At 42.0% G+C, this 22283-nt stretch overlaps 1 protein-coding gene across 1 annotated transcript in view; it reads right to left on the bottom strand.

Moving 5' to 3' along the window:
- Nucleotides 1–21574, bottom strand: part of LOC121534565 (MAGUK p55 subfamily member 7-like) — a 54121-nt gene extending 32547 nt beyond the window's left edge. Inside the window, exons 1-5 of the mRNA XM_041841140.1 lie at nucleotides 21492–21574; nucleotides 10263–10299; nucleotides 8121–8239; nucleotides 7708–7785; nucleotides 4835–4915 (exon numbers count right to left, since the gene is read on the bottom strand). Coding sequence (XP_041697074.1) covers nucleotides 4835–4915; nucleotides 7708–7785; nucleotides 8121–8239; nucleotides 10263–10290 — 306 coding nt within the window. The 5' untranslated portion in view covers nucleotides 10291–10299; nucleotides 21492–21574. The remainder of the gene's footprint in view (nucleotides 1–4834; nucleotides 4916–7707; nucleotides 7786–8120; nucleotides 8240–10262; nucleotides 10300–21491) is intronic.
- Between the last annotated feature and the right edge of the window lie 709 nt (nucleotides 21575–22283).

Genomic DNA, 22283 nt, shown 5'->3' with positions numbered 1-22283 from the left:
AAATCCAGTAACGTTAACAGTAACAAGCATATGTATGAGCCACCAAGCGAGAGCCAGGAACAAACAGGTCGTTAAAGCTATCCAGATAAATCTGCAGTGAAGTCCTGGGTTGCATCCCAAATGGCACCTTGTTCCCTATATAGTGCACTACTTTTGATCAGGGCCCATAGGGAGTAGGGTGCCATTTGGGACGCACTCCTGGGCTGGCAACAATCCCTCGTTAATAAAGGAGCTCTACTGCAGCCCTGGAAAACCAGGCACTCTGTGTGTCTGCTTTGTAATTAGACCGAACAATTCCAGAATATTAGTGCTTCTGAGATGCAGTCGATAGGATTGAATAGAAACACATGCAGTAAAGGGCAATCTGGGATTCAAACAGGTTATATTCTTCAAGAATCAATTGCTATATATAATGAATTTAAAAGTCAAAAAATGTATGCACCAATCCTAGATTTCCCCTTTAATCGCTCAGTTTCTTTCTCTGCCCGATGCAGACCGGCTGCAGTTGTAATGACAATAATGAACATGATTGGTTATGTTACCTTTGCTGCTAATGACGCTAATTTGAAGATCTTAATAGCTTTGTGTAAAGGGCAGATGAAGGGAGGGGGAAACCAAACTACATTTCAAGCCTGGATAAATTTTTCTCCCAACGAATTGGGCCATGTAAGTAGTAATTATAGGCTATACTGAAACAGCACCTGTTGATTAGTCAGAAGAGGTTGTGTGTGTGTGTGGGTGGGTGTGTGTGTGTGGGTGGGTGGGTGTGTGGGCGGGCGGACGTGCGTGTGCGTGTGGGCGGGTGTGTGTGTGTGTGGGTGGGTGGGTGTGTTTGTGTGTGTATGGGTGGGTGTGTTTGTGTGTGTGTGTGTGTGTGTGGGTGGGTGGAAAGGGCAGCGGGTGTGTGTGTGTGTGCGCGCGCGCATGTGTGTGTTTACATGCATGCAATAACATTGGCAGGAGGAACAGATTACTTTAAGGCCAGGCACCACAGGCTAAAATTACATTTTTGCATCTACTTATCAATTTGGAGATTTTCTGTATTTTGGTCCATTAATGTTAGTATTTTCAAAAAGTTAAAAAACTAAAAAGTCAAAAAGTTGATGAAAATGCATATTTTCATTAGTCATCAAAATGTCATGAATTGTAACCACTTTTAAATGGACATATATCCATCATTTCAAAGCTCACTACATTGAATCACACAAAATTTAAAAGCTAATTTCAAAGAGAATGTTATAAACTGGACTATATATAGTAACTTACTTTGAAGCAATGGTGAATGGGTCTAAATAGGTGTTTGGCGTTTGGTAGTCTAAATTCAGTGTCCTTGTCTTTAACTGCTATTTCCCTAAAGTCAGACTCTTCCCACAGGCCAACTAATTTTTTTCAGACTCAGAAGAATCTGCATTCACCACATTTTGTGTGGTTCTCTTAAGACTTATAGTATACATAGGGAATTGTTGATATATTGTATGTAAGGGTTGGTGTGAGGTGTGACCCAGGTGTGGGGCAGGATAGACAGTAGGCAGTAGGCAGAGATGGTGAAACAAGGATCTTTACTGGTGGTCCCAAAGCCAGGATACAAAATAACGGACTCGTCACGATAAAATAAAGGAGGAGCAAATTGGTCTCCAAAAACAGGCTGACAGCAAAAATATGAAATACTAACTCACTTCCTTGTGTTCCCTTGCTCAGTTTTCTCTGCTAGGGAATAAATACACAGGATCACGATTAGTCCAGACAGTGAGTGAAGAGGTGAATAAGGTTGTCGGAGGAGGACACCTAGCGGGTGGCCCCCCCCAGGGGACAGGTGGCGACGGGCTTGAGGAGGGACACATGGAACGTGGGATGCATATCTGGGTTGCTGGAGGCGTAGCACCTCAGCACCCCCTCCAGATCCTGGTTGACCCGCTCCGTCTTCCCGTTCGACCGGGGATGGAAGCCGGAAGACAAGCTGACAGAGGCGCCGAGGCAGGTGGCGAACGCCTTCCAGAACCTGGAGGCGAACTGAGGGCCCCGATCCGACACCACATCTTGGGGAAGGCCATGGACCCGGAAAACGTGCTGCACCACCAACTTGGCCGTCTCCAAGGCCGACGGGAGTTTGAGAAGGGGAATGAAGTGGGCAGCCTTCGAAAACCGGTGAGTCTTACCGTCCGTGAGGAACCGCTGGGACAGGATTGCTCCCACCGCAATGTCTGAAGCATCCACCTCCACAATGAACGGCAGGGACGGATCTGGATGCCCTAGGACAGGGGCCGATGTAAAGCGCTGCTTAAGCGCATTGAATATGTTCCCCGCCTCCGGGGGTCCAGGCGAAGGAGCGCACGCTCGTCTGGGTGAGGGCTGTCAGGGGAGTGGCTAGGGAGCTAAAATTGTGAATAAATCGACCTATAAAAATTAGTGAACCCTAAAAACCGTTGTAGTTGCTTGAGGGAGGAGGGCTGGGGCCAATCCAGTACCGTGCTGACCTTGGCTGGGTCCATCCGTAGGTCCCCCTGGGTGAAGATGAACCCCAGGAAGGAGACTGTCTCCGTGTGGAACACGCACTTCTCCACCTTGACGTAGAGCTGGTGATGGAGAAGGCGTTGGAGGATCTGCAGAACGTGCTGCTGGTGTTCACTCATGTCCTTTGAAAATATTAGGATGTCATCCAAATACACAAAGACGCTGTAGTCGAGGAGGTCCCGGAGCACGTCATTGACCAAGGCCTGGAACACCGCAGGTGCATTGGCTAGACCGAACGGCATGACTTGGTACTCATAATGCCCACTGGGTGTGTTAAAAGCCGTCTTCCACTCGTCCCCCTCCCGAATCCTCACCAGGTTGTAGGCATTTCGTAAGTCCAGCTTGGTGAAGACCTGGGCTCCCTGCAATGACTTGAATGCCGTCTTCATCAGGGGGAGTGGGTAGCGGTTCTTAACCGTGATGTCGTTGAGCGCCCGGTAATCAATGCACGGCCACTGCCCACCATTCTTTTTCCCCACGAAGAAGAAGCCCGCGCCCGCGGGTGAGGTTGAGGGACGGATGTGAACCTCGACGAGTGCCTCGTCGATATACTCCCTCATGGCCAGCGTCTCCGGCCGGGACAAGGAAAATAATTGCCCTCGTGTGGGCATGGCGCCCGGCAGGAGATCGACAGCGCAGTCGTATGGCCTGTGAGGAGGTAAGCCCTTGGCACGCCTCTTACTAAACACCTCCCCTAGATCCCAATACACCCGGGGAAGGCCTGCCAGGTCTGGGCCGGTGACTGACACTGTAGCCGCCGTCCACCCGGTGGCAACCGCCGCTAGGGCGGTAGGCGGTTCGGAGTGCAGGACCTGGGGAAGAGGTAAGGACTGGTAGGTGGTCTGGGATGGTGGTTTGGGCTGATGAGTGGTCGGTGGAGACCAGAACAGGACGTAGGCGGAGAGGTGTCGAACACCTTGCGTAGCTCCCGGGTGAATTGGTAGGAGTCGGAGCACGCCGGAGTTTGACTTTCCCACTCCGCGGTAGCCCAGGAAAGGGCCCGATCTGTCACTAGAGTGATAATGTAGGCCACCCCGCCCTGCTCCGTCGGGAAGGAGGAGGGTTGTAGGTTGAATACCAGGGAACACTGGGGTGAGGAATTCCCTGCAGCCCTCTGGACATCCGTCGTACCTCTCCGGAGGTGGTAGGCGGGGTTCCCGCGATGTCACAGGCGAGACTGGAGACGCAGCTGCCGCGGCTTCTGCTCCACCGGCTGCCGGCGTTGGTCGGTGTCCACCCGGCTCTGCACGGCGATCGTCAGCTGGCGGAGATTCTCGGTTATCTGCTGCAGGCTGCGGTCGTGCTGGTTCAGTATAGCTCCCTGCATTGCCAATGCGCTACGATACTGTGCTGCCTCCGCTGGGTCCATATTTGCTCAGTTTTCTGTAAGGGTTGGTGTGATGTGTGACCCAGGTGCAGTGCAGAATAGACAGTAGGCAGTAGGCAGAGATGGTGAAACAAGGATCTTTACTGGTGATCCCAAAGCCAGGATACAAAATAACGGATAAAATCACGATAAAATAAAGGAGGTGCAAATTGATCTCCAAAATCAGGCTGACAGCAAAAATACGAAATACTAACTACGACTGAAACAACAATGAAACAGGGAGAACACTTCTCAAGTACCTGTACATACATCTCGCGATCAGACACTGATTCGTACTGCTTGGCATCGAGAAACTAGCAGAGAAAACTGAGCAAGGGAACACAAGTGAGGGCAAAAATACACAGGTGAACAGGTAGACACAGTTGACACCAGTAGGATCATGATTAGTGAGTGAGGAGGTGCCTAAGGTTGTCGGAGGAGGACACCTAGTGGGTCGCTCCGGAACTGCAACCCCCTCCTGTAACAATTGTACACATTTTATTCTAGTTGAGATTTTCTTCTGAGAAATGCTGCAAAAATGCATTTTACATACCTTTCTTTAGTAGTTTACAGATAGAAAGTTGAAAAATGTATTTATCCACAATCGGCTATGTGTAATATATGAAAGTAAAATATTCAGGCTGACTTAATCTAGTGTCCAGAAAAATGTATTTGCGTAATATGCAAATACAGTATATACATTATTTTGTGAGATATCACCAAATTTGCATATTTTAATTCAATATTTCAGAAGAATTGTAATAGCAAAAAGTATTATATATGTGTCCACATTCTGGTAAAAGTTGATTGTGAAATGATCAAGGGAAAAAAATACAGTTTTAGGGTGTGGTGCCTGGCCTTAATGTGTGTCTCTAAAAGAAACGGAATGAGGAATGTGTTTGACTGAATGAGAGAGTCTGACATTATTTACTTTCATATCCTTTATGGGAGACTCACCTTGATGTGTGGGTTGGACAGCAGGCTGATCAACTCTGAACATTCAGCACTGGCCACTTGAGTCCACAGCTCCTCAGCCAACTATGACACAGACACACACACACACACACACACACACACACACACACACACAGTATGCAGCCTCTGATATAACAATGAGGATGGTGTGTTTCGTGGTGAGATGTCTAGTGTGATACTGTTGTAACTTATTGCTTCAAGACAGTTGCAATGTTTCCCCATAGATTTATCCAAGGCAGAGTGCAACAGCCTCCAGGGAAAACACAACATTCTTTGAAAAAAAAGGTGCTATCTAGAACCTAAAAGGGTTCTTCGGCTGTCCCCATAGGATAACCCTTTGAAGAACCCTTTTTGGTTCCAGGTAGAACCCTTTTGAGTTCCATGTAGAACCCTTTATACAGAGGGTTCTAGATGGAACCCAAAATAGTTCTACCTGGAACCAAAAAGGGTTCTACCTGGAACCAAAAAGGGTTCTCCTATAGGGACAGCCGAATAACCATTTTGGAACCCTTTTTTCTAAGAGTGTGCTTCAAGATGTTGTGTGCACAAACCAAACAATCCGTAAGTCTGCCTGAAGGTCAATACTTTCCGCTGTGAGCAAACAGAAGCCATTTTGAAGAAAAACAGCTCTTTGGTTTGGCCCCTTCAGTAGACATTGATGATTTAAACCAGGCCTGGAGTGGCTGTCTAACAGGACCTTGAGTAAGGGGAATGGGAGGCGGAACAAGGATAGGGCATAAGGAAAGAGGGAATGGGGCGGGGGGTACTGACAGTAACTGTATCTTTTCCACCGATTTACTGAACTCTGCGCATGTTAGACACAAATACGGATGCCCACATTGGACATACTACAGAACAGTGGGGTAGGGGAGTGAGATAAGGAGAAGGTACTTAAGACAAAGGAGTAGGGTTGAGAGTTAAAGGGGAGGGGTGAAGTAGAGGATTATGGGAGAGTGGGAATTCTCAGTGTCACTTTATGGAGTTGACATTAATTCTAGTCCTCAAAGCTGAAACATTACACTTGGGGTGAAATTATTTTAACACCTTAATGCTGAAAACTGTCCCCCATGATTTCACTCTGTATAGAAGAGATATGTAAAATAATATCACTTTAAAACAAGGCTTTGCCTCGGTTGGTCATAGTTGCTTAGTCAATGGATGTCATGAAAAAGTATTTAGGCCCCTTCGATTTTTTCACATTTTATTGTTACAAAGTGTGATTGAAATGAATTTAATTGTAATTTTTCTGTCAACAATCTATACAAAATACACACAAAATTCACACACAAAAAAAGTCATAACTACAATATATTATCAGCCCCTTTGTTTAGGCAAGCCTAAATTAGTTCAGGAATAAAATGTGGCTCAACAACATTTTATATATAAATAATAATAGAGGTTGACATGAATTTTGAATGACTAACCCTTCCTCTGTCCCCAATACATACAGCATCTGTAAGGTCCCTCAGTCAAGTATTGCGTTTCAAGCACAGATTAAAATACAAAGACCAGGGAGCTTTTCGAAAGCCTCATAAAGAAGGGCAGTGATTGGTAGATGGGTAACAATAACAAATCAGACAGGCGTCCTTCTGAACTGAGCTGCAGGACAGGAAAGAAATTGCTCAGGGATGTTACCATGAGGCCATAGGTGACTTTAAAACAGCTACAGAGTTCAATGGCTGTGATGGAAGAAAACCGATGATGGATCAACAATATTGTAGTGACTCCACAATAATGAACTAAATGACAGAGTGAAAAGAAGAATACAAATATACAGAATATTCCAAAGGCACTAAAGTAATACTGCAAGGAAATGCTAAATGGCCTGAATGCGAAACCTTATGTTTGGGGAAAATCCAACACAACACATCACTGAGCAACTGCCTCCTTATTTTCAAGCATGGTGGTGGCTGCATCATGGTATGGGTATGCTTTACATTGGCAAATACTGAGGAGTTTTTCAGGATAAAAAGAAACCGGACGGAGCTAAGCACAGGTAAAATACTAGAAGAAAACATGCTTCAGTCTGCTTTACACCAGAGATTGGGAGAGGAATTTACCATTCAGCAGGACAATAACCTACAACACAAAGCACTGGGGTTGCTTACCAAGAACACAGTGAATGTTCCTGAGTGGCCAAATTACAGTTTATTTTGTCATTTAGCAGACGCTCTTATCCAGAGCGACTTACAGGAGCAATTAGGGTTAAGTGCCTTGCTTAAGGGCACATCAACAGATTTTTCACCTAGTCAGCTCAGGGATTAGAACCAGTGACCTTTCAGTTACTGGCACAAAGCTCTTACCCACTAAGCTACCTGCCACCCTAAATTTGCTTGAATATCTATGGCAAGACTTATGATTTATGTCTAGCCATGATCCCCAGCATCTTGACAGAGCTTGAAGAATTTTGAAAAGAATAATGGCAAATATTGCACAATCCAGGTGTGTAAAGCTCTTAGAGACTTTACCCAAGAAGACTAACAGCTGTAATCGATGTCAAAGGTGTTTCTAACATGTATTGACTCAGGGAGCTGAATACTTATGCAACAACTATATTTTAGTCATTCATTTGTTATTAACCATAAAAAATACAAAATAATTGTTGATTTACACTTCGACATTACAGAGTTTTTTGTATAGATTGTTGAGCAAAAATGACAATTAAATCAATTTTAATCTGACTTTTTAACACAATAAAATGTGAAGAAATCCAAGGGGTCTGAATACTTTTGCAAGGCACTGTATGTGGGGACACTTATCATTAAAAATTTCTCTCTCTCTCTCTCTTTATCTATCTATATTTATATCCATCCATCCATTCATCCATCCATCTGAAGGCACAGAGAAAGACTTACGTTACAGGCCAGACTCTTTGCGTTATCCCGGACCGGGACAGGATTCCTTCTTCCAAACCGCCTCAACCTCGCGTGGATCTGAGAAGAAGGAGAGAGATTCAGGCTATGACACTGGTTGTTACTATTACAGTACATCACCGATGATGTACATCTGTTGTATTCATTAGTGCACACCACAGCAAAACGTTTCGCAAGAGAAAACGAGGAAACAAGGGAAATGTTCAGGTAGTCCCTCCATGTTTCGGCCCGTTTGCTTCCGGTTGGTTCCTAGTGAATACTACCCAGTACATCCCTCTTGCATTTCCATAGCTACACACTATGACATACTGTAATTGTACATGATAAACTTTCTCAGATATCATTACATAACTGTAGCATTGCCATGACATCACAGTAGTTAAAGCCAGTTTCACCTTGACCAGTAGATGGAATCTCCTTTCCATGATCATGCTTTTAAGAAACGCAAAGTCCTCATTTCTGTCCATTATAGATTTCATCCCAGAGATCACCAAGGACAGCAGTTCAAACACACCTGAAGTAGAGGAGAGAGGAGTTCACAACAAACATGTGCACACACACACACACACATACACACACACACACACACACATACACTACCAGTCAAAAGTCTGGACACACCTACTCATTCAAGGGTTTTTTCTTAATTTTTTACTATTTTCTACATTGTAGAATAATAGTGAAGGCATCAAAACTATGAAATAACACATATGGAATCATGTAGTAACCAAATAAGTGTGAAACAAATCAAAATATATTTTATATTTGAGATTCTTTAAATATCCATCCTTTGCCTGATGACAGCTTTGCACACTCTTGGCATTCTCTCAACCAGCTTCATGAGGTAGTCACCTGGAATGCATTTCAATTAACAGGTGTGCTTTCTTAAAAGTTGATTTGTGGAATATCTTTCCTTCTTAATCCGTTTGAGCCAATCAGTTGTGTTGTGACAAGGTACGGGGGGTATACAGAAGATAGCCCTATTTGGTAAAAGACGAAGTCCATATTATGGCAAGAAAAGCTCAAATAAGCAAAGAGAAATGACAGTCCATCATTACTTTAAGACATGAAGGTCAGTCAATACAGAACATTTCAAGAACTTTGAAAGTTTATTCAAGTACAGTCGCAAAAACCATCAAGCGCTATGATGAAACTGGCTCTCATGAGGACCACAACAGGAATGGAAGACCCAGAGTTACCTCTACTGCAGAGGATAAGTTCATTAGAGTTACCAGCCTCAGAAATGTCAGCCCAAATAAATGCTTCACAGAGTTCAAGTCACAGACACATTTCAACATCAACTGTTCAGAGGTCACTGTGTGAATCAGGCCTTCATGGTCGAATTGCTGCAAAGAAACCATTACTAAAGGATAACAATAAGAAGAAGAGACCTGCTTGGGCCAAGAAACACGAGCAACGGACATTAGACTGGTGGAAATGTGTCCTTTGGTCTGGAGTCCAAATTTGAGATTTTTGGTTCCAACCGCCGAGTCTTTGTGAGACGCGGTGCGGGTGAACGGATGATCTCCGCATATGTAGTTCCCACCGTGAAGCATGGAGGAGGAGGTGTTATGGTGTGGGGGTGCTTTGCTGGTGACACTGTCTGAGATTTATTTAGAATTCAAGGCACAATTAACCTGCATGGCTACCACAGCATTCTGCAGCAATACGCCATCCCATCTGGTTTGGGCTTAGTGGGACTATCATTTGTTTTTCAACAGGACAATGACCCAACACACCTCCAGGCTGTGTAAGGGCTATTTTACCAAGAAGGAGAGTGATGGAGTGCTGCATCAGATGACCTGGCCTCCACAATCCCCCGACCTCTGCCCAATTGAGATAGTTTGGGATGAGTCGGATGGCAGAGTGAAGGAAAAGCAGCCAACAAGTGTTCAGCATATGTGGAAACTCCTCCAAGACTGTTGGAAAAGCATTCCAGGTGAAGCTGGTTGAGAGAATGCCAAGAGTGTGCAAAGCTGTCAGTAAGGCAAAGGGTGTCTATTTGAAGAATCTCAAATATAAAATATATTTTGATTTGTTTAACAGTTTTTGGTTACTACATGATTCCATATGTGTTATTTCATAGTGTTGATGTCTTCACTATTATTCTACAATGTAGAAAATAGTAAAAATAAAGAAAAACCCTTGAATGAGTAGGTGTTCTAAAACTTTTGACTGGTACTGTACATACACACAGATGCAGTCCACCTGCTCCTCTCCCTCCATTTACAAGAGGGTCAGTGGGAGGGTCATACATAACCAGTCAGAGGACAAGGTCAGGGGTCATGAGGGATGATTCAGAGGTGTCAAAGGTCACACCAAGGGTGTGGTGAAAACATCAAATAGGGGAGCCCATGTAAGGTATTCCCAAACAGACTCTCTTCCACATCTACATTTCAGCATACCCAAATAGTCTTCACTGTCTTCCTTTCCTTTAGCCCATTTCAGTTACAAAGACGGATCTGGTCTGACTTTTTGGGAGAATACTCATGCTGTGAAGGTCGCTCCATCAGACAAACACACACCTCCAAACGTACCTTCTGGTCCAATAGAAAGACTCAGCATACTCCTTGTCTGTGGAAACACATATCGAAAAATAAAATATCTAATGAGTAATCTAATCTGGTAAGATTATTCCTGGTAAGATTTTTCCTTATATGTCAGTTGTGTATTTGTATATATTTATGTGTTAACCCTTTACACCTGTGGGAATTGGCCTACAGTGCATTCGGAAAGAATTCAGACCCCTTGACTTTTTCCACATTTTGTTACGTTACAGCCTGAATTTAAAATGGATGAAATTGTTTTTTCCCCTATCAATCTACGCACAATACCCCATAATGACAACGCAAAAACTCGTTTTTATAAATTTTTGCAAATGTATTAAAAATAAACAACTGAAATATCACATTTACATAAGTATTCAGACCCTTCACTCAGTACTTTATTGAAGCACCTTTGGCAGTGATTACAGCCTCGAGTCTTATTGGGTATGATGCTACAAGCTTGGCACACCTGTATTTAGGGAGTTTTTCCCCATTCTTCTCTACAGATCCTCTCAATCTCTGTCAGGTTGGATGGGGAGTGTTGCTGCATAGCTATTTTCAGGTTTCTCCAGAGACACTAGATCGGGTTCAAGTCCGGGCTCTGGCTGGGCCACTCAACAACATTCAGAGACATGTCCCGAAGCCACTCCTGCGTTGTCTTGGCTGTGTGTTTAGGGTCGTTGTCCTGTTGGAAGGTGAACCTTCGCCCCAGTCTGAGGTCCTGTGCGCTCTGGAGCAGGTTTTCATCAAGGATCTCTCTGTACTTTGCTCCGTTCATCTTTCCCTCGATCCTGACTAGTCTCCCAGTCCCTGCCGCTGAAAAACATCCCCACAACATTTTGATGCCACCACCATGCGTCACCATGGGGATGGTGCCAGGTTTCCTCCAGATGTGACGCTTCGCATTCAGGCCAAAGAGTTCCATTTTGGTTTCATCAGACCAGAGAATCTTGTTTCTCATGGTCTGAAAGTCCTTTAGGTGCCTTTTGGCAAACTCCAAGCGGGCTGTCATGTGCCTTTTACTGAGGAGTGGCTTCCGTCTGGCCACTCTACCATAAAGGCCTGATTGGTGGAGTGCTGAGATGGTTGTCCTTCTGGAAGGTTCTCCTATCTCCACAAAGGAACTCTAAGGAGCCCTGTCAGAGTGACCATTGGGTTCTTGGTCACCTCCCTGACCAAGGCCCTTCTCCCCGATTGCTCAGTTTGGCCGGGCGGCCAGCTCTAGGAAGAGTCTTGGTGGTTCCGAACATCTTCCATCTAAGAATGATGGAGGCCACTGTGTTCTTGGGAACCTTCAATGCTGCACATGTTTTGGTACCCTTCCCCAAATCTGTGCCTCGACACAATCCTGTCTCGGAGCTCTACGGGCAATTCCTTCGACCTCATGGCTTGGTTTTTGCTATGACATGCACTGTCAACCTTGGGACCTTATATAGACAGGTGTGTGCCTTTCCAAATCATGTCCAATCAATTTAATTTACTACAGGTGGACTCCAATCAAGTTGTAGAAACATCTCAAGGATGATCAATGGAAACAGGATGCACCTGAGCTGAATTTCGAGTCTCATAGCAAAGTGTCTGAATACTTATGTAAAATAAGGTATTTCTGTTATTGTTATTTTTATAAGTTTGCAAAAACTTCTAAAAACCTGTTTTCACTTTGTCATTATGGGGTATTGTGTGTAGATTCATGAGGACTATTTTTTATTTAATCCATTTTATATTAAGGCTGTAACGTAACAAAATGTGGAAAAAGTCAAGGGGTCTGAATACTTTCCGAATGCACTGTATATGGACAGGGCTAAATGTAAATGCAAAATCATATGCATAACCATTGTAGCAATTGAAAGGGAACAGTTTGAGATAATGGGAAAAATATTAGACCAAAGGTGAGTACACAACAGTTAACCTGACAAGACTGAATCCAAACATTACACTGTTGATTTATGTGCATTTTACATTTACTGTACTTTCCGATGCATTTGTTGATAACGAAATCAGAAAAATATACTCTGCATACATTCAGTAACATGATAAGACTATTCCTGGAAAATGTGGGATAGTCGCAACATAAAACAACAACAAATACAAGAGTTTGAGTAAGATGACTAACTGGTGTCTCCAAGTGGCCACAATTTCAATACACTTTTATGACTCAAAGAATAGTCTTCAACTACAGTGGGGGAAAAAAAGTATTTAGTCAGCCACCAATTGTGCAAGTTCTCCCACTTAAAAAGATGAGAGAGGCCTGTAATTTTCATCATAGGTACTCGTCAACTATGACAGACAAAATGGAAAAAAAAATCCAGAAAATCACATTGTAGGATTTTTAATGAATTTATTTGCAAATTATGGTGGAAAATAAGTATTTGGTCACCTACAAACAAGCAAGATTTCTGGCTCTCACAGACCTGTAACTTCTTCTTTAAGAGGCTCCTCTGTCCTCCACTCGTTACCTGTATTAATGGCACCTGTTTGAACTTGTTATCAGTATAAAAGACACCTGTCCACAACCTCAAACAGTCACACTCCAAACTCCACTATGGCCAAGACCAATAAGGTACTTTTTTGAGCTCTCCTAGCTGTGCCATTGAGGAACTACAGCAAGTACACTTGTAGTAATTTTGTTTGGAACACAACCCTGCATCCCCATCATCACACAATTACTGTTGTTGTTAACGCAATCCAAAAATTGTATTCACACCCCTAGACTTTTTTTTGAACATTTTGTGTTACAGCCTGAATTTAAAATTGATTAAATTGAGATTTGTCACTGGCCTACACACAATACCCCATAATGTCAAAGTGGAATTAAGTTTCTCGAAATTTTTACAAATTTATACAAAATGAAACGCTGAAATGTCTTGAGTCAATAAGTATTTAACCCCTTTGTTATGGCAAGCCTAAATAAGTTCAGGAGTAAAAATGTGCTTAACAAGTCACATAATAAGTTGCATGGTGTTTAACATGATTTTTGAATGACTACCTCACCTCTGTACCCCACACATACAATTATCTGTAAGGTCCCTCAGTCGAGAAGTGAATTTCAAACACAGAGTCAACCACAAAACCAGGGAGGTTTTCTAATGCCTCGCAAAGAAGGGTACCTATTGGTAGATGGGTAAAAAAAAGCTGACGTTAAATATCCCTTTGAGCATGGTGAAGTTATTAATTACACTTTGGATGGTATATCAATACACCCAGTTACTACAAAGGTACAGGCGTCCTTCCTAACTCAGTTGCCGGAGAGGAAGGAAACCGCTCCGGGATTTCACCATGAGGCCAATGGTGACTTTAAAACACTTACAGAGTTTAATGGCTGTGATAGGAGAAAACTGAGGATGGATCAACAACATTGTAGTTACTCCACAATACTGACCTAATTGACAGAGTGAAAAGAAGGAAGCCTGTACACAGTGCTGACCCATCATTCAGGTAAGGTGGGGCAGAACCACATCTGGTTTGAGCCCCACCTGTTTAGCTCCAAAAAATATATATACATATTTATCTTCTTTTTTTTGTGCCTGTTTTGCATGTTATTTTGTCATTAATACTTGTCACATATCAGTTTGCAAACAATGTAAAAAAATAAATAAAAAAAAACATTGAGTTAATAAAGCCACATACAAACATGGTCTCTTTTTTGCTTTCTTGAGTAAGGCAGCACCAAATGCTGTTGTTTCAGCCTAGCTCAGTGCTTTCTGTGGTGGTGGGGCAGCCAGCGGAAAATACGGAGCATAGGGGTTGGTAATGTTCTCTAGTTGCACCGTGTTTGACTCAGTGTTCTGTCACTCATGTGGACACTACGTCACCGCAAAATCTATGGGGAGAGCTCGAAAATTCAAGACCCTTGGGTGCTGCCATAGAGTTACATTAGAAGTACCCATCCAAGAAGGCTCAAGGTCATTGACCACAGATAAAATTACGTCAAATCACGTTATATCTACCGTAGCTTTGACTGGACTGATCATGTCAACATCATACTTTCAAAATCGTACCTAGTAAGCTAGACAAGCAGTCAGCATCATGAATTACGTCAACAATCTACTCGCAAATCCTTTTCAATCCTTGTCATATGAAGAGAAATTATAGATAAAACGTATCGGTGCTCATCGGCCATTGGACATAAACATTACACAACAAGTTGGAAATCGAAAATTCAACAATGAGTGGTTTGGAAGGAATCAGTGGCTAATTGTTGCAAAGCAATCACTAGCCTGCTATTCAGTGGAGTGGGTTCGTGGGATATCTCAGACTTCAGTGAGTGGGAACTCTGATAAAAACGAGCACCGACTGGGAAAATAAGTTTTGAATGGTTATCCAACTCGGAATTCCAAGTTGGGAACTCAGGCCTCTTTCTAGAGCTCCGACCTGAAGATCACTGACGTCATGATTCGACCTTGTTTTTTTCAGAGTTCCCAGTTGTCTTGAAAGCACTTTAAATCCAGAGAATGACAGACTTTGATGACAAAGTTTGATGACAAAATTTGCCCACAAGGACCGCCGCGCCACCTTCCTGTTCAAGTGAGCACAGCACAACAAGGTGAGTCCAAAAATGTATTGTATGCTGCTGCATAAATTATGTAATATGCCAGAAAGTAATACTAAGTGTATGTGGTGTAGTAAGCTGTTAGTAGCCCATGTGCCTCACCCTAATATTTTGGTCCCTTTCCCCCTAATAACTTAGCCTACTGTTCTGACTTGGTGGTGCACATGTCTGTTTTAGAGAAATGTAATCATCGAATATTGTAAGAGCTTTCATTGTCTGCTTATATGCCCCCTTTATTTATCCTACGGTTCTGACTTGGTGTACAGGGAGAATACTGTAAGAACGGCCCATGTTCTGACTTCTGTCGCTGTACATTTCAAAAGTGCTGAAAAAATAGTTATATTGACTACGTCCGTCCTAGCTCGCTCATTAATGTCTTAATCAAAATTACAGATTGCCTCTTATCCGCTCGTCGTCCCCTTATGCCATAGTTTGTACATCTCAACTGTCAGTAGAAACCACATTTGTTTAAGCAAGTCACCCATATCAGCTATGTTTTTTTTAAGGCAGTAAATGAGGCTGAATGAACTGTTTCGCTGCCAGCCAAGGCTCCACTGATAGCCAGGTGTAGCAGTGGTAAGGATTCACTCCATGGTGCTGAAAAGAAAGCTCTGCTGTTGGGACAGCTTTATGTAGGCCCTAACAGTTTGTGGGTACCGTTTGTCACCGTCATTGTGCAATTAATGTATTGTTTAGTGTTGTGTTGTGTAGTGGCTTTGCTGGCATGCATCTACCAAGATTTACATACTAAAATCGCCACTGACTGTACAGAATAAAAATATTCCAAAACATGCATCCTGTTTGCAAGAAGGCACTAAAGTAATACTGCAAAAAAATGTGACAAAGCTATTTACTTTTTGTCCTGAATACAAAGTGTTATGTTTGGGGAAAATCCAATACAACACATTACTGAGTTCCACTCTCCATAATTTCAAGTATAGTGGTGGCTGCATCATATTATGGGTATGCTTGTAATTGTTAAGGACAGGGAGTTTTTCCAGAAAAAGAAAGAAATGGAATGGAGCTAAACACAGGAAAAATCTTAAAGGAAAACCTGGTTCAGTCTGCTTTCCACCAGACACTGGGAGATGAATTCACCTTTTAGCAGGATAATAGCCTACAACAAAAGGCCAAATCTACACTGGAGTTGCTTACCAAGAAGACAGTGAATGTTCCTGAGTGGCCGAGTTACCGTTTTGACTTAAATCTACTTGAAAATCTATGACCTGGAAATGGTTGTCTAGCAATGATCAACAACCAGTTTGACAGAGCTTGAAGAATTTTGAAAATAATTATGGGCAAATGTTGCACAATCCAGGTGTGAAAAGCTCTTAGAGACTTACCCAGAAAGACTCACAGCTGTAATCGCTGCCAAAGGTGCTTCTACAATGTATTGACTCAGGGGTGTGAATACTTATGTAAAATAGATATTTATGTATTTCATTTTCAATAAATTAGCTAAAATTTCACTTTGTCATTATGGGGTATTGTGTGTAGATGGGTGAGAAAATGTTTCAATTTAATCCATTTTGAATTCAGGCTGTCACACAACAAAATGTGGAATAAGTCAAGGGGTATGAATACTTTTTGAAGGCCCTGCAAAATACAACATTACAGTGTTAGGCTTTCACAAGGCAATTAAGAGAAACAAATATTAATTGTGGTTCGCTTAGAAAGGAGTCATGAGTGCATTCAGGTGCATGTGCCGCAGCAAATTTTCGACACAATAAAACAAACATATGCTCATTTGGTTCAGAACAACCCAGGGTAATCTTTTAACTGTACATCAAACATAGTGATCAGAAATGTTGACACTGTATATGACATGAGTTTTATGATTTGGAAATGTGAAGAGCACATTTGGATTCATGGGTGTTTGGCTTGCTTTTATGACATCAAAGCTGTATTTATTATAATCCTCAGCGTATCATCTTTCAAAATATATCGAGCCATCTTAATTTACAGCATTTCCCTCACTCAGACAACAAAACATTTGCAAAAGTTGCCTAATTACCAGGAGGGATTGGGGCAACTTCTTGTTGCTCGTGATCAAATTCAGATCAGCTGTCAGTCAAAACCCACACAGCGCTGTGAAGCGCAGAGCCCGAGCTCTGATGTCATGTATAGCATACTGTACAACCACTACATAGGAGCTTATTAGTGACCAAATTTTCAACACTGTATATGGGTATGAATGTAAAGCACTACCTTATATACCTTATTTGACATACACAATTGAATGATTGTGGTGCATTTCCTACAAATATATAATATGACATATTTGAGACAAAATATATGAATTATATGAGTCATCTATGAATATTATAGGAGGGGGGGGGGGACTCCCAACTTACTATTGAGAGTAAGAATAGTAGAATACACCAGGTGCAATTTCGAAATGTGGTTGTTCATCAGCAGTTTTTGTCTGTTGTATCAGTCACTGACAGTCACTCAATTAGCCATTTCAGGTAACAATGTTTTGCTTTAAAATGCAAAAAAAGATCTCTTCCCCATGGAAAATGAGTAGAATTGCATGAAATGTGTTATAAAATTGCAACGTTTTCTCTCCGCCCCATTGCATAATGTGTAGAATTGCAGGAAATTAACTTTAAAACTAAAATGTTTCTCTCCACCGTCAAGAGGCGGGCCACGAAAATGGTGGGAGGCCCCCCAACCAAATCTCGCATAGGGCCCCCTAAAGGCTAGATTATAAGAAAAGTTTATGTACTGAGTATGTTCTGGGAATGTAACCTCTACAAAAGAAATGCATTCTTTATAGGTTTCACATTCTCTTTTATAAGTCAACATATAAAAAAACATGACAATTTCTATAAGAAAATTAAAATATTTGTATATACATTTTCATTTTCAGTTATGAGTTTCCATGGTTAAGGCTGGGCTCTTACTGGACAGTTGATTTATCTACAGCTATGCCTTTGGTCTCCCATCCAGGGTTTTAACCAAGCCCAGCTTTGATATGCAACTTGTGTATTCTACTATTCTAACTCTCAACAGTAAGTTGATACCCCGACTGAATTCCCCCCAAAAATGATTATGTCGCTTATGCCTGGAGCCGGCTCTGCCTTAGAAGGCTTAGCTTACATGGCTCTTGTACAGTGAGGGAAAAAAGTATTTGATCCCCTGCTGATTTTGTATGTTTGACCACTGATAAAGACATGATCAGTCTATAATTGTAATGGTAGGTTTATTTGAACAATGAGAGACAGAATAACAACAACAAAAATCCAGAAAATTCATGTCAAAAATGTTATAAATTGATTTACATTTTAATGAGGGAAATAGGTATTTGACCCCTCTGCAAAACATGACTTAGTCCTTGGTGGCAAAACCCTTGTTGGCAATCATAGAGGTCAGATGTTTCTTGTAGTTGGCCACTAGGTTTGCACACATCTCAGGAGGGATTTTGTCCCACTCCTCTTTGCAGATCTTCTCCAAGTCATTAAGGTTTCGAGGCTGACGTTTGGCAACTCGAACCTTCAGCTCCCTCCACAGATTTTCTATGGGATTAAGGTCTGGAGACTTGCTAGGCCACTCCAGGACCTTAATGTGCTTCTTCTTGAGCCACTCCTTTGTTGCCTTGGCCGTGTGTTTTGGGTCATTGTCATGTTGGAATACCCATCCACAACCCATGTTCAATGCCCTGGCTGAGGGAAGGAGGTTCTCACCCAAGATTTGACGGTACATGGCCCCGTCCATCGTCCCTTTGATGCGGTGAAGTTGTCCTGTCCCCTTAGCAGAAAAACACCCCCAAAGCATAATGTTTCCACCTCCATGTTTGACGGTGGGGATGGTGTTCTTGGGGTCATAGGCAGCATTCCTCCTCCTCCAAACACGGCGAGTTGAGTTGATGCCAAAGAGCTCGATTTTGGTCTCATCTGACCACAACACTTTCACCCAGTTCTCCTCTGAATCATTCAGATGTTAATTGGCAAACTTCAGACGGGCCTGTATATGTGCTTTCTTGAGCATGGGGACCTTGCGGGCGCTGCAGGATTTCAGTCCTTCACTGCGTAATGTGTTACCAATTGTTTTCTTGGTGACTATGGTCCCAGCTGCCTTGAGATCATTGACAAGATCCTCCCGTGTAGTTCTGAGCTGATTCCTCACCGTTCTCATGATCATTACAACTCCACGAGGTGAGATCTTGTATGGAGCCCCAGGCCGAGGGAGATTGACAATTTCTTTTGTGTTTCTTCTATTTGCGAATAATCGCACCAACTGTTGTCACCTTCTCACCAAGCTGCTTGGCGATGGTCTTGTAGCCCATTGCAGCCTTGTGTAGGTCTACAATCTTGTCCCTGACATCCTTGGAGAGCTCTTTGGTCTTGGCCATGGTGGAGAGTTTGGAATCTGATTGTTTGATTGCTTCTGTGGACAGGTGTCTTTTATACAGGTAAAAAGCTGAGATTAGGAGCACTCCCTTTAAGAGTGTGCTCCTAATCTCAGCTCGTTACCTGTCTAAAAGACACCTGGGAGCCAGAAATCTTTCTGATTGAGAGGGGGTCAAATACTTATTTCCCTCAATAAAATGCAAATCAATTTATAACATTTTTGACATGCGTTTTTCTGGATTTTTGTTGTTGTTATTCTGTCTCTCACTGTTCAAATAAACCTACCATTAAAAGTATAGACTGATCATTTTTTTGTCAGTGGGCAAACATACAAAATCAGCAGGGGATCAAATACTTTTTTCCCTCACTGTATGTTTTTTTATACAATACATTCAACATTTCTGTTATGTCTAAATGGTAACCACCCATATAAGTCAGATATTACAAGAATCTTCTATGAATCTTCTAAGTGTATTTGCTGCCATATTTTGTTACTTGCAAGTTCCAGGTAGAACATATAAGAATCTTGTTAAATTCTTCTATATCTTTTCCATAATTGGAAAATAGCACTGCAATGTGATAATGTTTATATCTGCATACTGTAGTGAGATTGGGCTGTATTCACTCATCCATTCATTCTCTATCAAGGCAAGTCCTTTTTTTTATTATCAATTGGCTGCCTCACAAATGTATTAAATATGTACTGGTTGACCAACTTGGACTGTGGCTGGCATGCCTTCCTAAACAAAGGACAACAGAATTATGATCTCACCTAGTATAAGAGACTAGAATTACTGGAGCATACACTGAAACTGTTCTGTCTGTCTTGTTCACAGTATTTCATTCTAGTGTCCAACAATCTTAAAGGCCCAGTGCAGTCAGAAACTTTATTTTCCTGTGTTTTATATATATTTCCACACTATGAGGTTGAAATAATACTGTGAAATTGTGAAAGTGATGATAATGCCCTTTTGGTGTAAGAGCTGTTTGAAAAGACTGCCTGAAATTTTAGCTTGTTTTGGTGGGATGGAGTTTTGGCCTTGACTGGTGACATCACCAGGCAGTGAATTAGCTAATAGACCAATAAGAAAGAGAGCTACAAACTTCTCTGCCAATAACAACTAGTTTTCGGTTTTCCCTTCCACACTCAGACCACACCCAGACAGTCCTAACAAAATTATTGCTTGAGAAACTGCTCTTGCTAAGAAGCTATTTTTGTTTCTTTTTGAACATTTTGATTGAAAACAATCACAGTAAGGTACTTAACTGTTACGCATAAATTATTTGATATTGATATAAAAATGGCTGCATTGGGCCTTTAATGGAGTAGAAAAAGAAAATAAAACCGCTATGGTCTGAAAACATGTTCTGTTATATGGTATTACTGCCACCAAGTGGATAAAATAGGCTAAATGTTTGCAATTTAGCAGATTTGACATCTATTATGTAGTTTAGTGTAGGACCTGACTGATTTCAGATAGAAATGTGAGTTATAGAGTTGTCACTCTCATTGAAAGCCATTATTTCAATAGTCCACATTCTAAAACGCGGTTCTCTGTAGCTCAGCTGGTAGAGCACGGCACTTGTAACGCCAAGGTAGTGGGTTCGATCCCCGGGACCACCCATACACAAAAAAAAATGTATGCACGCATGACTGTAAGTCGCTTTGGATAAAAGCGTCTGCTAAATGGCATATTATTATATTATTATTATATTATATATTATATATTATACTTTCTACAGTCCACATAGTGCCATGTTATTGAAGTGTAAGTTCTCTCACCCAATTATATAAGTCTATGCTCTCTCACCACTGAATCATAGCTTTTCTGTCCTTCATGTAACATCATTGATTGATGTACACAGACTGAAAGTACACTGAAACCGATCAATCAAATGCATCTGTGGTATACTTGACAGCAAGTACACGGCTGCGATCTATATTCCTAAACAGTTGACTAACAAGCAACTGAGTCAGTTTGTGACTTTTGTTGACATTAAAAATATGAATATTGTACTGTGTGAGTGGAAAATGACTCAATACTTTAAAGAGAACGGGGAAAACTAAAAATGGTGTTTGATAAATCAGATGAACTGTGTTGAAATCAAAGAAGTCTACACACTGTTTGTGACCAAAAGTGCTGAATTTATTCTTACTGAAAAGAACAGACAGCTTTTCCACTCATAACAGTTTGTTTATTTGTTTTACAAACCATCCTCTACAGATATTGGATCAAAATAATGTAAATCATATCAAAAATGATGCTGTCAACATGCAATTCAGCAAGCTCAGCACAGTCCAAATTAGGTAACACTCACCAGAGAGAAAGTGACTCCATGGATGTTTCTCCTTCTAAAACATGAGATGTTGGGTCCATTTGAACATCCACACGCGAACAAAATAAGAGACAAACATACAGTAAAAGCAATGAGCGCCAGTCTGATCCAGACAGTATTGGCCCATGTGACCTGTCACCAGCTCTGACCCAAATTTACCAGGCAAGCATAAAGGTTCAATAAAACTTTGGTGCAAATGTCCCCCTCCCCCTACATGTTTCCCCATCAGTTCTATATCACAAGGTTGGTTCATTTTGATCTGAGTGGACCAGACCAGGCATTGGAATGCAGAGGCCAAATAAAGGCATGGTCTGATGTCTCCTTGCCATTATACAGACGGGCAGACAGACAGACTAGACAGACAGACAGACAGCCATACAGAAAGACAGCATTGGTCCTGATTGGTAGGCTATCCAGACCAGGGTCAATCAAAAAAAATCATGGGAAGTGTTCTTACTGGTCCCGAAGGGCCACAGTCTGTTTAGGCTTTCGTCTCAGCCTAGTGCTATGAAATTCAACAAACTATCACTTTGATTAGATTGGGTAATGCTTTGCAAAGTCCATGGATGAATTAAGAACACTAGGGGTAGGGGATAGTGGTTGATTTATAATTGAATGTTGCATTGGGCACTGTGAGTTTTTTTGGCTATCTGATATAGGCTACTGGGGGCAGGGGAAAGTGCATATGCCTACCGCTTTTATAATTACTTTTGTGAACCTTGCTTTCATAACCTCCTTTTCTTAGCCATGTGCATTATCAGTTAGGTGGGCTGT

This window comes from Coregonus clupeaformis, chromosome 21 (genome assembly GCF_020615455.1).
Source record: "Coregonus clupeaformis isolate EN_2021a chromosome 21, ASM2061545v1, whole genome shotgun sequence".
Taxonomy (NCBI): domain Eukaryota; kingdom Metazoa; phylum Chordata; class Actinopteri; order Salmoniformes; family Salmonidae; genus Coregonus; species Coregonus clupeaformis.
The sequence above is the reverse complement of the archived record's forward strand: the minus strand, read 5'-3'. Positions and strand labels throughout refer to the sequence as shown.